At 39.2% G+C, this 15687-nt stretch overlaps 1 protein-coding gene across 1 annotated transcript in view; it reads right to left on the bottom strand.

The window, feature by feature from the left end:
- The window catches only part of ubr3 (ubiquitin protein ligase E3 component n-recognin 3), a 331038-nt gene that overhangs the window by 55292 nt on the left and 260059 nt on the right, over nt 1–15687 (bottom strand). Inside the window, exon 28 of the mRNA XM_048599210.1 lies at nt 914–1019. Within this exon, the coding sequence (XP_048455167.1) occupies nt 914–1019 (106 nt within the window). The remainder of the gene's footprint in view (nt 1–913; nt 1020–15687) is intronic.

Genomic DNA, 15687 nt, shown 5'->3' with positions numbered 1-15687 from the left:
GGAGGAGGGGATAGGTGGGAGGAAGAACAGGTTAGGGAGGCGGGGCGAGCTGGACTGGTTTTGGGATGCGGTAGGGGGAGGGGAGATTTTGAAGCTTGTGAAATCCACATTGATACCATTGGGCTGCAGGGTTCCCAACCGGAATATGAGTTGCTGTCCTGCAACCTTCGGGTGGCATCGTTGTGGCACTGCAGGAGGCCCAGGATGGACATGTCGTCTGAGGAATGGGAGGGGGAGTTGAAATGGTTCGCGACTGGGAGGTGCAGTTGTTTATTGCGAACTGAGCGTAGGTGTTCTGCAAAGCGGTCCCCGAGCCTCCATGCCAGTACCTTGTCCCAAACGCCATGGTCTCATTTCTTATTTAGCAGCCTCCTATGCAACATCTTATCAAAGGTCTATCAATGTGCTGGTTAGATTAAAGGCATATTTAATCCCTAACACAATTTGGCTTTATCTTGTTCATAGTTCTATATATATTTTACTATTTGGGACAATCTATTTATTTAATTTAATTTAGGGAGAGACAGAGAAGGGAGACCTTGTCGATCAGGGAGACGACAGAGAGAGATAGAATAGATTGGAGTAGAGATAAGGGAGGCAAGAGCGTGGGATTAGGGAGGTGGTGAAGAAGTTAACAGAATAGAGAGGTGAGGGGGAGAGTGTTTTGGAGGTAAGAGATGGATCAAAGTAGCCATGCGTATACATCAGAGACAGATAAATGTCTAACTATATTCTGAATTACCACAGTTAATGGCATGGGAGATTGACTGGTTATTGGTCGGAATAAATGCTCTTCCAACTACGGTGTTGTTTGACAAAACTGTCCAACAGAGAAACATCCTGAGGAATTAATCTGATTATTCTGTTGCAACCATGCAAAACAAGAGGAAAAAATTGTAAATGAAGGACTCACCCATAATCCATAACCTGTGTTAGTCGTGTAAGTCGTGTCCAGGGATTATAAGCAGAATCAATTCTAAAAAGGCGCATGTGCATGGCTAACACATGCAACAACTGGTCTAAAATACAAAAGAAAAGTATTCTGTGATCTCAATTTCTTCATATTCTCAAAGAAGGAACAATTCTTATTGTACAAAAGTTCTATTTATGTACAAAATTCATTCGATTAGCGGATAAACATCTATTTGTGGGGACTTGCTGTATTTACTATTTCATTACTATTGATTGCAGTAACAGTGAGTTTTTCCAATTGTGCTTTTTTGAGTATCAATCTCATCAGTAAACACATCTACACATATTAGTTGGAGTTATACAGGTCTACAGCACAGAAAAAGGCCATTTAGCCTATCAAGGCTGTGCCAGTTAAAAACAACCACCTAACTCTTCCAATCCCATTTTCAGCACTTGGCCCAGGGAAAATGGAAAATGTCATGAGGGTTTTCTACTGTAGAAACTCCTTCCCTTAGTATTGAGAAAACTACTGTGTGCAAGCATGAAAATCTAAAATTGGTCAGAATAAATGCTATTCCAATTATGATGCTTTTGAACAAAACTGTGTAGAGAAATAAGGCACACCACAAGTGCCTTGGCATCACAAGCGTACATCTAAATACTTCTTAAATGTTATAGGGTTTTTGCCTCTACCACCCTTACTGGCAGGGAGTTCCGGATTCTCACCAACCTCTACGTGAAAAATATTTTCCTCACTTCCCCTCAAAACATCCTGATCTTTGCCTTAAATCTATGCCACCTGATCACTGACTCCTCCACCAAGAAGGTAAGCTTCTTCCTGTCTTTTCCCATCATAATTTTGTACATCTCAATCATGTAGCCCCTCAGTCTCTGCTCCATAGACAACAAACCCAGTCTATTCAATTCCTCATCATAACAAACACTCCAGTTCAGGCAACATCCAAGTGAATCTCCTCTGCACCCTTTCCAGTGCAATCATTCTTCCTTATAATGTGGATTCCAAAACTGCACACAATGCTCTAACTGTGGTCTAACAAACATTTTATACAGTTTCAGCATAACTTCCCTCCTCTTAAATCCAATGCCTCATCTAATAAAGGCAAGTATCCCGTATGCCTTCTTAAGCACTTGATCTACCTGCTCCACGACCTAAGAGATCAGTGGACATGGACACCAAGGTCCCTCTGATCCTCGGTGATTTCCAGGGTCCTATCGTTCACCTTTGTTTGTCCTGCCCAAGTGCATCAGCTCACACTCATCCAGATTGAATTCCATTTACCACTGATCACCCCATCTGCATCTTCCTTAATCTAAGGCATCCTCTTCATTAATAATCATCCCACCAAACTTTATATCATTCACAAACTTAGTGAACAACCCTCCTCCATTTAAGTATCAATTGTTTATATGTATTACAAACAACAGCTCCAAAATTGATCCCTGTGGCTCCCCAGGAGACACAGTTTCCTGTCACAAAAACACCGCTCAACCATCACCCTCTGCCTCCTGCCAGTCAGCCAGTTCTGTATCCAATTTATCAAGTTTCCTTGAACTCCACGGGCTCTTACCTTTGTAATCAATCTCCTGTGTGGGACCTTATCAAAAGTATTGCTGAAGTCCAAGTAGACAATGTTGAAAGCATGGTGTTCACCTACACACTTGGTTACATCTTCAATCAAGTTGGTCAGACATTGCCTCCCCTTAACAAAATCAAGTTGACTATTTTTGATTAATCCCTGCCTTTCCAAATGCAAATTAATTTTGTCCCTCAGAATTGCTTCCAATAGTTTCCTGACTACTGAGATTAGACTGACTGGTCTTTAGTTTCCTGATTTATTTCCTGCTCCCTTCTTGAATAACACCACCACATTGGCTGTCCTCCAGTTCTCTGACACCTCTCCTGAGGCCAGGGAGAAACTGAAAATTATTCTCAATTTCCAAGTTATTTCCCCCCTTGCTTCATTCAAAAGCATTTTTATACATTTTATCTGGCCCTGGAGGTTTATCTACTTTTAAGTCTGCCAGATCACTTGGAACATCTCGGTCTATGCTAGCTACTTTAAGTTTACTTATTTAAATTGGGCAAAATCAGCACAGTCTGTTTAGTTAAAATTTGTTCAAATGGAGGAGACTCATGCCAATTGAAGTCTGAAAGGCAGATGCTATATTTATAGGACAGGCAGTAACAATGCAGAGACATAAGCTGGCAGATGTATTGCAACAGTGGAGAAGAATTATTTGCAACCAACGATTAAGTAGTGCTTCATATAATACATAAAATAGTATACTGGCTTTCACATTCAGATTGCATGTTGTTCAATTGTAAACAGAAAGTGATTGTATCTTAAAATTGTAACATAGATTCAAAGTGTGAGGGAACAGTGCAAATAATTGAGCTGAACATTTGATCATGTTATTCACACAAACATATTTTAGCTCAATACCAAGATTAGTTGATAGCCATATCAGGAATTTCCACTAAGGGATATCTCAAACAAATCTTAAGGGATGAGCAAACATTATTTTGGCAAATTTTCTGAAATTATTGTAATCAGTTGAGCGAAGCGCTGAGCAAATTTCCAGCATTTTTTCAAAGCATTTGACATCTAGCTAAACAGCGATTATCAGCTCTATAATCCAATTCAAAAATGTTGCGTGCAATCTTCATGAATTAAAGTTATCAAACTTAAATGCATTTTTTATTATACGTGAATAAAATCATTTAAGCAGGAGATGGAATGTCCTTTGTACCCCTTATTCTGCTAATGAAGCATCTGGGAAAACACCCTTTTGCACGTTTCTTTGACAAATGTAATTGGAAGATACAGAAGTAGTTAGTAGCATCAGATTAGCTGAATCTTTGTGCACAGCAGCAACATATATGCTATTCAGATGACTCAAGCCAATTTTTTTTTCCCCTTTTCTCTATCATTTTGTGGGACATGGGTGTCGCTGACTATCCCAGTATTTATTTGTCCATCCCCAATTATTCTGAAGCAGATGGTTGGTTATGAGCTACCTTCTTGAACTGCTGCAGTTCTAGGGATGTAGGAACACCCAAAGAGCAGTTAGGAAGTGATTCCTGGATTTTTGGCTTAGTGAGAGTGAAGGAATGGCAATATACTTCCAAGGTAGGATGATGCGTGGCTTGGAGGCACCTTTGTCAGCATCTTCCAAACCACAAACACTTCCACCTTTAAGGGCAGCAGATACTTGGAACGTCACCTATTAGTTCTGCTCCAAGCCATATTCCATCCTTTGCAAGTAAAGGGCTTAAAAATGTTCACAGTATTCCAGTTAGTTGATTGGTTTAACTGATATTCTATTTTTACTCTATTTTTAAGACTCCATTCCCTTTGAACTCCCTCCCTAATGGTATTGTGACTCTAATCTCAAGAACACGGACTGTAGCTATTCACCATCACCTACACAAGGACAACTAAGGATGGATAATAAATGCTGGTCCAGCTAGCAGTGACCTCATCCCATGATTGAATTTTTAAAAAAAAAATCTGTTGCCCTTGTACTTTGAGTTGTAAAGATTGATTAGATCATCAGATGTAGGAACAGAAGTATGCCATTCAGCCAGTCGTATCTTCTCCACTATTCAATGATATCATGGCTTGTTTGTTAAGCCTCAGCTCCTCTTTTATGCTTTTTTCTCACAACCCTTGACGAAAAAACTTAAGACCTAGGAGCATGAATATGTAATTTATCCCCTTGAGCCTGCTCCGCCATTCAATATGAACATGGTTGATCACATCTTGGCCTCAACTCTACTTTCCTGCCTGCTCTCCATATTGAACTGTTATGAATTAAAAATATGCCTATCCTTCTTATATTCATTCAATGTCCCAGCATCCACTGCACTGTGATTGTGAAAGATTCATGACCCTTTGACAGAAGTAATTTCTCCTCATCTCTATTTTAAATCTGCTACCCCTTATCCTAAAACAATGACCTTACTGATTCAAAATCTGACTATTGCAGTCATGAATATACTTAATTGCCCAGTCTTGACAGCCTCACTAGTAAAGAATTCCACACATTAACTACCCTCAGCAAACAGACAATAAATTCTTCCTCATCTCAGTCCTAAATAAGTGATGTCTTATTCTGAGATTATGCCCTCTGGTTATAGAATCATAGAATCCAAAAAGTCTGGAAACAGGCCATTCAGACCAACAAGTCCACAGAGACCTTCTGAAGAGCATCCCATCCAGACCCACTCCTCTACCCCAATCCGGGCATTCCCCATAGCCAATACACCCAACCTACACATGCCTGAATATTATGGACGATTTAGCATGGCCAATCCACCTAATGCGCACAGCTGTAGACTCTGAGAGGAAACTGGAGCACCCAGTGAAAACCCACACAGACACAGGGAGAATGTGCAAACTCCACAGGGTCACGCAAGGCTGGAATCAAACCTGGGTCCCTGACACTGTGAGGCAGCAGTGCTAACCACTGAGCCACCTTTCCACATCTACCTAAGAATCTTGTAAACTTCAATAAGGACCCTAACAAAAACAAAGTTGCTGGAAAACTCAGCAGGTCTGGTAGCATCTGTGAAGGAGAAAACAGAGTTAACATTTTGGGTCCGGTACCCCTTCCTCAGAAGGGACGGTGGCTGGGAAAACGTCAGTTAACCCGAAACATTAAGTCTGTTTTCTCCTTCACAGATGCTGCCAGACCTGCTGAACTTTTCCAGCAACTTTGTTTTTGTTCCTGATTTACAGCATCCGCAGTTCTTTTGTTTTTTTTTCAATAAGGACCCTTCTCATTCTTTTAAACTTCAATGAGTACAGGCCCAACATACTTACCCATTCCTCATAAGAGAGTGCCTCCACACCCAGGATCAACCTAGTGAACTTTCTCTGGACTACCTCTAATGTTGGTTTATTTTTCCTTAGATAAGGGGCCTGGAAGTGTTCACAGCATTCCATTTTTTGCTTGACCACTGCCTTATATAGTTTTCGTAAGACCTCCTTATATTTATACTTGAAATAAAGGACAATAATCCATTTGCCTGCCCTGTTACCTGCTGAACATGAATACCAGTTTTTTTTTTAAATTTATGCACGATTTACATTCCCAAATCCCTCTGTGCTGGAGCTTTCTGCAGACTTTCTCCATTTAAATAATAGTCAGCTCCCAATAGTCGTGAGCAGACAGGCAGAGATGGAGCTCACAGAGACAGAATGACAGTTAAGCGGACAAAGGGAAGGTAGAGGGTATGCCAGGGAGAAAGTAAAGCTGATAATGGGGATTGTAAGTCGGTGAAAATGTGATGGCTGTGCTGAAAGCAGTCCATGTCATGACAGGACCTGGGGTGTGGATGGGTAAAGGACATCTTGTAAATGGCACACACTGCTGCCACTGTACATGGGTGATGATGGGAATGAATTCTGAACATGACGGCAATCAAAAAGAAATAGTCAATGGTGTCAAACTCAAGTGCTGCTAGAGCTGTATCCAACTAGCCAAGTGAAGAGTATCCATTGCACTCTTGAAGTGTGCTTCATAGATGGTATAGGGAGACAGGAGATGAATTTGCCTACAACTGAATTCATAGATTCTGACCTACCCTTTTAGCCACAGTATGTACATAGCTTGTTCAATTCAATTTCTGGCGAATGGTAACCCCCAAGATGTTAACAATTGTTTGCAATAGGACTTGAGACACTAATCTTTCATTCTTGGACAACCCAGAAAGGCTGGTAAATTTATACCTCAGGCCTAACAAAAACTTAAAATCCCCACAATCTCAGTCTTAACTTTTTTTAAACTAAATCAGAATCCAAAGCATTATGGGAGAATACAGTTTTAGACTTCCACTATTCTTTGCATAAAAAAATTCTTGATTTCACTCAAACAGCCTAGCTTTAATTTTATTAAAATACTTCAACTCCACAGGAAACATGTTCTCTGTATTGACCTAACTTAATCCCATTGCTTTCCAAACCTTGGTAAGGTAACCTGAACATTTAAATATAAAAAAAATCATTTATGCTATCTGTCCTCATAATCTAAATCTTTAAATTTAGTAACATATATCTCAAATTTGATGTAGGAAAGGCAGATGAATTTACAGCATAGATCAGCACGTGGGAATATGATTTTGTTGCAATTGCTGAGACTTGGTTGAAGAAAGGAGGAGGTTTGATATAGTGACCCTTGCTGTTGGTTATGTACATTAATGACCTGGATGTGGATGTAGAAGATAGTAAGTCTGCAGATGACATGAAAACTGATGGTACTGTTGATTGTGAGGAGTGGTCTCAGGCTACCACCTGATATGATCAACCAGTAAATCGGCCAGAGCAATGGTCGATGGAATTTGAACCTGATAAGTGCAAGGTGATGCATTTTAAGACATCTAATAAGGGAAGGATATACACAATGAATGGTAGGTCCTTAGGGAGTACTGAGGAACAAAGAGATCTTGGTGTACAAGCCCATAGATCCTTGAAGGGGTCAGCACAGGTAGACAAGGTGATGACGTAGGGATACAGGATCCTGGCCTTCATTAGCTAGGGTGTAGAACATATGAGCAAGGAAATCATGTTACGACTTTATAAAATGTTCATTAGGCCATTGATGGAATACTATGCCCAGTTCTGGTTGCCACACTATTGGAAGGACGTGTATGCACTGGAAACTGTGCACAGAAGATTCATCAGGAGGTTGCCTGGAATTACAAGTCTCAGTTATGAGCACAGATTGGAGCGGACAAGGCTGAAAGGGGTCTGATTGGGATTTACAAAGTTATGAAAGGTTTGGACAAAGCAGATCATGAGAACAAGTGGCAGATGTGTCCAATACCAGAAGATGGCGTAGGTTTGAAGGCGAGGAGTATGTAGTTTAGAAGAGATCTGAGAAATTTTTTTTTCCACCCAGAGGTTGGTTAAAAATATGGAACATGCTGCCTGAGAGGGTGGTGGAGGTAAATACTCTGTCAATTTTGAAGAAGCATCCAGATGAATACTTAAAATGATAGGGCATGATAGGCTTTGGACCAAGTGCAGGTAAATGGGATTAGTGTAGTTTGATGTTCATTGGTGGGCATAGTCATGGTGGGCTGAAGGGCATGTTTCTACCCTGTATAACTCTGACATCTACTTTGCCTGACAGTGTACTGTACAAAAGATGCAACATTTTTAACGTGTTCAATCTATTCTGGCATTTACATTTGACTCTCGTGATCATGTCAAGTAGGGATTTCAGAATAGTGATAGTTAAAGATAGACATATAAAACTAAGTCACGATGGGTACACAGCGTGTAATTTGGCTTTAGTGTTGGATCTTATGAAACTGTCTAGTTTATTCAAGCTAAATCTAAAACTACAATCTATCCTATCGTATACAATGCAGCCAGAGTCGAAGTATAGGCCAACCTGGCTACCTGATATGTCCATGATGTGTTGCTTCTTGAATTTTCTTTTCTCATCACAATCCATCCCACTCCTCATATTCTTTGTAAAGGATACTTTTAAAAGTCAGGAAATAAATCACTCACTGAAGATAAGTCCTCCCTTTCCAACTTAGACAATGTGACTCGTTGAGTTATTGCCTTAGGATATTTATTGATGTTGGGGACACAATGGTAATGCTGCCTCGAATCAAGGAAAATGTGATCTGATTGTTCCCTGTGTGGATAGCAATGACCTGGTAATCACCTGTGATGCAAAATTACCAACCACCCAATATACACGTTGCGGTCTGGCAGGGATAACATTATTTTTCAAAGTTGTGAGACAGGATGAACAAAGCACAACCCTCAGCAAACAGATCCATTGAGAAAATCGTTGATCAAAGAGCTGAAAATAACTGGGCTAAGGACGTTGCCGAGAAATGCCTGCTGCAGCAATCAATTTTAGATGCAAGTTTTCCTCTTTCCATTAGAGATACTGGGGTTCCTTTAAGTCATTTTCCAGCCAAATACTGCCTTTGTGTCTTAATGCATTACATTGGATCAAGTGTATGAGTAGTTGAGAGCTCAGATGAATTTGGAACCAAATGTTAATGAGCTGGTTTTTGTTGAATACTTTGACAGCTAAATCCTTCAGGACATAGGCTGCTCAATCAATTATGGTATTATTATACAGAGTGCATTTGGTTTGTTTCAGTGCCTTCTCAGAGTACCTCTCCAATTTAAGAATACTGACTTGCCAGTTAAAGTAGAATGGTAGTAATCAGAAGGTTTCCTTTGCCATGAATTACCCGAATGCCAGACATTTGGTCAAGTTTTGGTTGCATGGCTGTTTCTTTGCCCAGCGAAAAGAAAGTACAGAGATAGTAGGAACTGCCGATGCTGGAGAATCTGAGATAACAAGGTGTAGAGCTGGATGAAGTACAACAGTTCAAGGTTGAATACCAATTTATTTTACGGACAGCATTATAAATTTTGTCAGTTATAATCCAGAAAGAAAAGTAATTCTAACTACTGCTATGAGATTAGTACAATTTTGCCAAGATGGATAGTACTTTTCAAAATTTCAGTGGTGACCTTTTGAAATTGATAAACTTCCACAAAGCATTCTGGAACATCTTGAATTGAAAAGTCATTCTGAAAACCTCAGAGGGAAGAAGTCAATTTTATAATTTAACAAGGCATTGGTCAGTTTTGAGAGAAAAATCAATTTGAAAATTTCAAAGAACAGTTCGTAAGAGAAAAACAAATGGGAGCAGGAGTCAGTATGGATTTACTTTGGCTTTCACATCAAGAAGCAAGAAAAATAATCACTGTATATATTTTAAAGACTTTGTTTCACAAAGAACTAGCTTAATTCTTAGAGTTTCAACCTTTATTATTTAATCCATGTAAAGTTCAAGATCAGAAAGTTAGAAGGTTAGAAATTATCCCGAGGGAGTTGTAGCCAAAATTTTGGAACATTAAAGGTTGTAAATGAGGTTGCAGCAGTACAAGGATGAGGGAGGTTAGGAAGGCTGGTGACAGTCTTGAGAAATGGTCTGACTGAAGCCCTATTTTTTTCCCCAATAATTTAGTCCTCCTGCTGAATTTATATGTGCAGTTCATTTTACTTTTTATATTTTTAAAGGACAAAGTATGCTGCGGAAAGGTCAGACAGCCATTGGTGGCACAGGAGGAAGCCATTCAGCCCATCCAGTCAATCCCAATTACTTCTTGGTCCCCACAGCCTTTAAAATTTATTCTTTTCATGTGCCCATCCAACTTCCTTTTGAAGTAATTGTATGCTTCTGCATCCTTGTTATTTTCATCTACTACATTAAAAATAAATCTTCCTCACATTCCTCCTGCATTTTTGCCTACAGTCTTAATAAGATCAGCTAATGGAAAGGCTTTCTTGTCATCTTGGCGAAGTTTGTCATAAACTTGTATGCCTCTATCAAATGTCCCCTTAATCTCTTTTGCTCCAACGAAAATAATCAAAGCTTTTCTACCAAAACCTCGGAACTAACATCCTTATTTCCTTTAACTGTTCTACTAAATCTTTGCAGTGTCTCAAGGACCTTCACATCTTTCCTGTGTGTGGTGACCAGATCTGGAGACAATGCTCTAGTTGAAGCCTAACCAAAGCTTTATAAAGGCTCAGCATAACTTTGCTTTTAGACTCACTGTCGTGAAGTCCAAGATCCCATACGCTTTGCAAATCACTCTCTTACTATATTCTGCCACCTCAAAGCTTGAAGCACGTACACCCAAAGTCCTGCTGTTCCTGCGCACTTGTCAGAATTTCTGAAGAAGGGTCCTGACCCAAAATGTCAGCTTTCCTGCTCCTCTGATGCTGCCTGGCGTGCTGAGTTCCTCCAGCTCCAAACTGTGTTATCTCCGACTCCAGCATCGGCAGTTCTTACTATCTCAGCATTTAGCCATCAGGTTTATATTGTATTTCCAAATCTCTTCTATCAAAATATATCACCTCACACTTCTGTGTTTTCAATTCATATCATCTTTATAATTTGCCATGACTCCAACTTTGAAATCATTGGGAAACTTTGAAATTCTCTGCATTCCAAGATCCAGGTCATTTATACACAGCAAAGAAAAAATGGCCCTGGTACTGTGCCTTCAGAAACATCCCACCTTCTACTTCAAAAATACTGTTTATCACAACTTGTTGCTTTCTGTCCTTAAGCCATTTCTTCTAAACTGCTCAGCTAGCCCTTAATTTTTGTTAATCTTTTTTTTTTTTTTTTTAAAAAGAATGTGGTTTCTTGTCAAATGCTTTTTTAAAATCCACATTGACAACATCCACTACACAACAGGCATTCCACTAGACAGAGACAGAGATTTGATGCTTCTGCTGTTTGGTGATGACAGCATTCAGAAGCACATGAGCAGAAAGTTACACTTCTGGGCTTTAGCAAAACTGATGTGGAGGCATAAAAACATGTTTCCTTAAACATTGTAGTTATATAAACAGCTGTGTAAATTAACTGTTGCTAATATTAAAAGAAATATTTTGAACTGCAGAATTTAAAGCTTGCCTGGCCCCATTTTCGCCCAAGCTAACTCACCACTATTGAGGCTTTGTCCCTAGTGTTGCAGCCTCAGCATTGGCCAATAGTCATTGGGGTGGCCAGTGGCCACGGGTTATAACCAGGCAGGTACAGACAGCCTCAACATAAGAAACAGGAACAGGAGTTTTCCATTTGGCCCAGTAATCCTGCTCTACCATTCAATTAACAAGCAGCCAATGTGACTGCAGCCTTTAATTCACGTCTCTGCTCTGCTGCTTCCTTGTGGATCAAAAATCCATTTGCAGTACTGACCCCTCGGTCTGCGACTGGGATGCTGCCTCTAGGCTGCTGGCCTAATCTCCTAGCCTTTGGAAGTCTGCAGCTCTGACAACAATAACTTATTTCAGTTGATTACATATTGTTTGGTGGCAGTTAGCCTTTATGACACCCATCCTGCTTCTGGGAAAATGGCCCAGGGTGGAACTGTGCCGATAGCAGCCACACCGACCAGCCATACGACTTTTCACTCCCTTCCACGTTCATTTCTTTGAGAAGCAAATTCAGCTCTACATCTTTCGCATACATTTCACAAACAGCATGCACTGTCACCCCTGATGTCTTCTACATTTAATCTCTTTAAACCAAGCCTTAAATTGAAGATAAATTAATATAATTCTCATCCAGCTTCTTTCCATGGACGCAGTTGAAATAATACAGAAATATGATGCTCACTGATTTATTTTCTGGTTTACTTTTGTTATCTTTCCTGATTTCTGCATTAAACTGCCTCTCTTTATAAAGATGTTTGCTTCCATTTTCTGCACCTTTTCTTTCTCTCTCCATTCTAGCTTTAATTCAGCTGTAGTTAACAGTTAAAATAATAGCTGAAATAAAATCTAAAACTTGTTTGGCACATGGTCTTGAAATCATTTGGGAAAGAAAATAAAAACCCTGCCACAGGACAAAGAGGCTTTTAATTGCATCAGAAAATCCTACTGATAGAAAATACTGCCTCGAAGCTAAGAACAATAAATCAAAGTAAAAACTACAAATGCAGGCATCCAAAACAGACTGAGAACAATGTTGTTATGTTCTATAAAGCTGGATACACACAATATATTGATGCCCAGTTATGGTACCCAAAATTAGAAATAAACTGCATAATCTTAGATGGTTTTCAAAGGCTCAGATGATGGAAAATGAGACTTTGAGGTGAAGAAGGGAAGTTGCTAGTGGTGAAATATTCAATCATCCAAAGATTTTTAAAAATCATTATTAAACTAGGAAAGAGGATGCAATGAGAATGAAATCCTCAGAGAAGGATGCATCATCAGTGGCTAAAAAGGAAGTATGACATCAGATCAAATCTGTAAAGGTTAGTGGTAGATCAGAGTATTGGTCAGATTTTAAGAACTAGAAAAGGATGACCAAAAACACAGGGAGAAAGTAAAAGACAGAAAGCTCACTAGCAGTATGAAAACAGGTTGTATTATTGTCTACAAATATTTAAAAAGAAAAGAGCAACTAAAGCTCTTGTCTAGGGAGTGAGTTGGGGATTTAGAGTTATACAGATATGCAGCACGGAAACAGACCCTTCGATCAACTCATCCATACCAACCAGATATTCTAAATTAATCTAGTCCCATTTGCCAGCATTTGGCCCATATCCTTCTAAACCCTTCCTATTTATATACCCATCTAGATGTCTTTTAAATGTTGTAATCACATCAGCCTCCACCACTTCCTCTGGCAGCTCATTCCATTCACACACCATCCTCTGCATGAAAACATTGCCCCTTAAGTCCCGTTTATATCTTTCCCCTCTCACCTTAAACCTATACCCTCTCGTTTTGGACTCCTCCACCCCAGGGAAAAGATCTTGCCTGTTTACCCTATCCATGCCCTTTGATAATGAATGGTGGAAGTATTCAATAGGTACTTTGTGTCTGTTTTCACCACAGAAAACAGAGAAAGCCAATCCAAAATCATAAGATAAATGGGTGGGAAAATCTTAAAGCAATGGGCTACAGTAGTTCAAGAAGGCAGCTCACTAACACCGTCTTGAGGACAATTAGGAACAGACAATAAACACTGGCTTAACCAGTGACATCCACATTCTAAGAAAGATTTTTTTTAAGAAAGCACCACCAGCAGGAAAAAGGTGCTGAGCAAACTATTATACCTAAAGGCTAATGATTTCCCAGTGCCAGGTGGCCCACGTCCTAGAATCTGAAAGGAAGTGATTTTTGCGATGGTAGATGATTGGTTATAATCTTCCAGAATTCCTTAGACTGTGGAATGATCCCAGCAAATTGGAAACTCTTAATATAACATCTTTACTCAATGAAGAGAAACAGAAAACAGGACACTATACAGCCTAACATTTGTCATCAGGAAAATGCTGGAAAACAAGGTACTTAGAAAACCATAATCTGATTAGGCAGTGTTAAAGAGCTCCTGTTCCTAAGTCTTATGTTCCCATAATCCTTTACCAGCAGTCAACATCCACGACTGAACTGGCATCGTGGCACCATAGCTAAATACGGAGTCAATGTCTTTCAGAATGCAGGCATCTAAATGTTTAAAGGAAATTTATAAAACAAAAAAGACAGTTCAAGTAACATTGCATTTTCCGTTTTTGTCAACTGATAGTACAGTATCGATAATTGCCACCGGTCTAACGTAGCCAAATTACATTCTTCACACACAAAAACAATGTCATATTGCAACCTGTCAGAACACGATATTTCATTTATATTCTATTCAACATTTATTCGAGAGCACATATTTGCTTAAACATCAAAATTAATTAAAACTGATTCACTTAAGTGTTCAAGAGATGTCTTTCATATTTTCTGTATCCCAGGAGTGGAACACTGCTGTTTAAAAAGGACTGTTGCCAAATCATTTCATCCTCATTTACTCTGCATTCAGGAAGCAGGTGACAGCAATCAATTGCACTGCAATCTCGATCTTCAATTATTTTAAAAGCTGCAGGAGATAATTACAAGCTTGAGGCACTAGCAGTCAGCTGACTACTATACAACTCTGCTGTCAAAAGAATGAGTATAATGATAGCCAATTATTTTGATATTCCAGCAGAAAATAACACTTGATTTAATACTCCCCAAGTAAAATAGGCAGTTCAGCAAGCTAGACCCTCCGATACATTTAAGAGGAATGCAACATAAAAAAAAATCCTTGTTTTAAATGCACCATCTTTCAAAAGCATCAATCAAGGGCATGACAATGATTCTAAATTCTCTTGTGTAAGGTTTGGCAGCCCAGAAAAACAATAGCTATGAAACACAATTACAGCTAAATGATACATTATATTCATAAGCTTAGCTGTCTTCTTTTGAGGTTATTCGTCATGTTACAACGTAAATCATTAAACATTTCAATCTGCAAGATTACAATAGTACAAAAGTACATGTTAATAACACAAAGTCAATGTAATTATACAGACACGTAGTCTGCAAAATTGGACGGTGTACAAACACCCTGGCCTGATCTCCTTCACCCATTTGTGCTTCCACCACTTTGCCACAGCTTACAACTTGACAACCAAACCTCTCTCAAAAAGTCAAATAGACTCGATGGCTCTATATTAATTGGTAATCTGTTAAAACGTCTTTTGGATTTTTCCTCCAAAACACAATTTTCTGCACAATTCTCTTAAATTAAGACAAGAAAAATGAGAACGTTTCTTTCTTATTGTGAACAGAATTATATGAGACAGTGATAAGTGGAGTACAATATCAGGAAATGTGAAATTATCCAGCCGATATGGTGAGTAAAAAAGTGGAATAATTTTTACAAGAGGAGATGCTAGTAAAAGTTGGTATCTAGAGCTATTTGAGTGTTTTTGGAATGGATCAAATTTAGCATGCAGACACTAAACAGGAAATTAAATTGTATATTTGCCTATATTGCAAGGGAGTTGGAATTGTAACTGTCTTCTGTCAATTTTAGTGAGATTAACCATCGATGTCTATACATAGCTTTGGCTTTCTCACCTAACAAAATTATTTTTGTCTTAGATAGAGTACAATGAAGGCTCACTAGATTGATTCCTGGGATGCTTGTGTTTTCCATTAATGAGAGATTGATTAGAATGAACTTGATAGGCTTCTGCGGCACAGTGGTAGTACCCTATCTCTGAGCAAGGAGAACCAAAAGAACTGCAGATGCTGTAAATCAGGAACAAAAACAAAGTTGCTGGAAAAGCTCAGCAGGTCTGGCAGCATCTGTGGAGGAGAAAACAGAGTTAACGTTTTGGGTCCGGTGACCCTTCCTCAGAA

The sequence above is a fragment of the Rhincodon typus genome, chromosome 7 (genome assembly GCF_021869965.1).
Source record: "Rhincodon typus isolate 14 chromosome 7, sRhiTyp1.1, whole genome shotgun sequence".
NCBI classification, from domain to species: domain Eukaryota; kingdom Metazoa; phylum Chordata; class Chondrichthyes; order Orectolobiformes; family Rhincodontidae; genus Rhincodon; species Rhincodon typus.
Note: the sequence above shows the minus strand (reverse complement) of the source record. Positions and strands in the feature narration are given on the sequence as shown.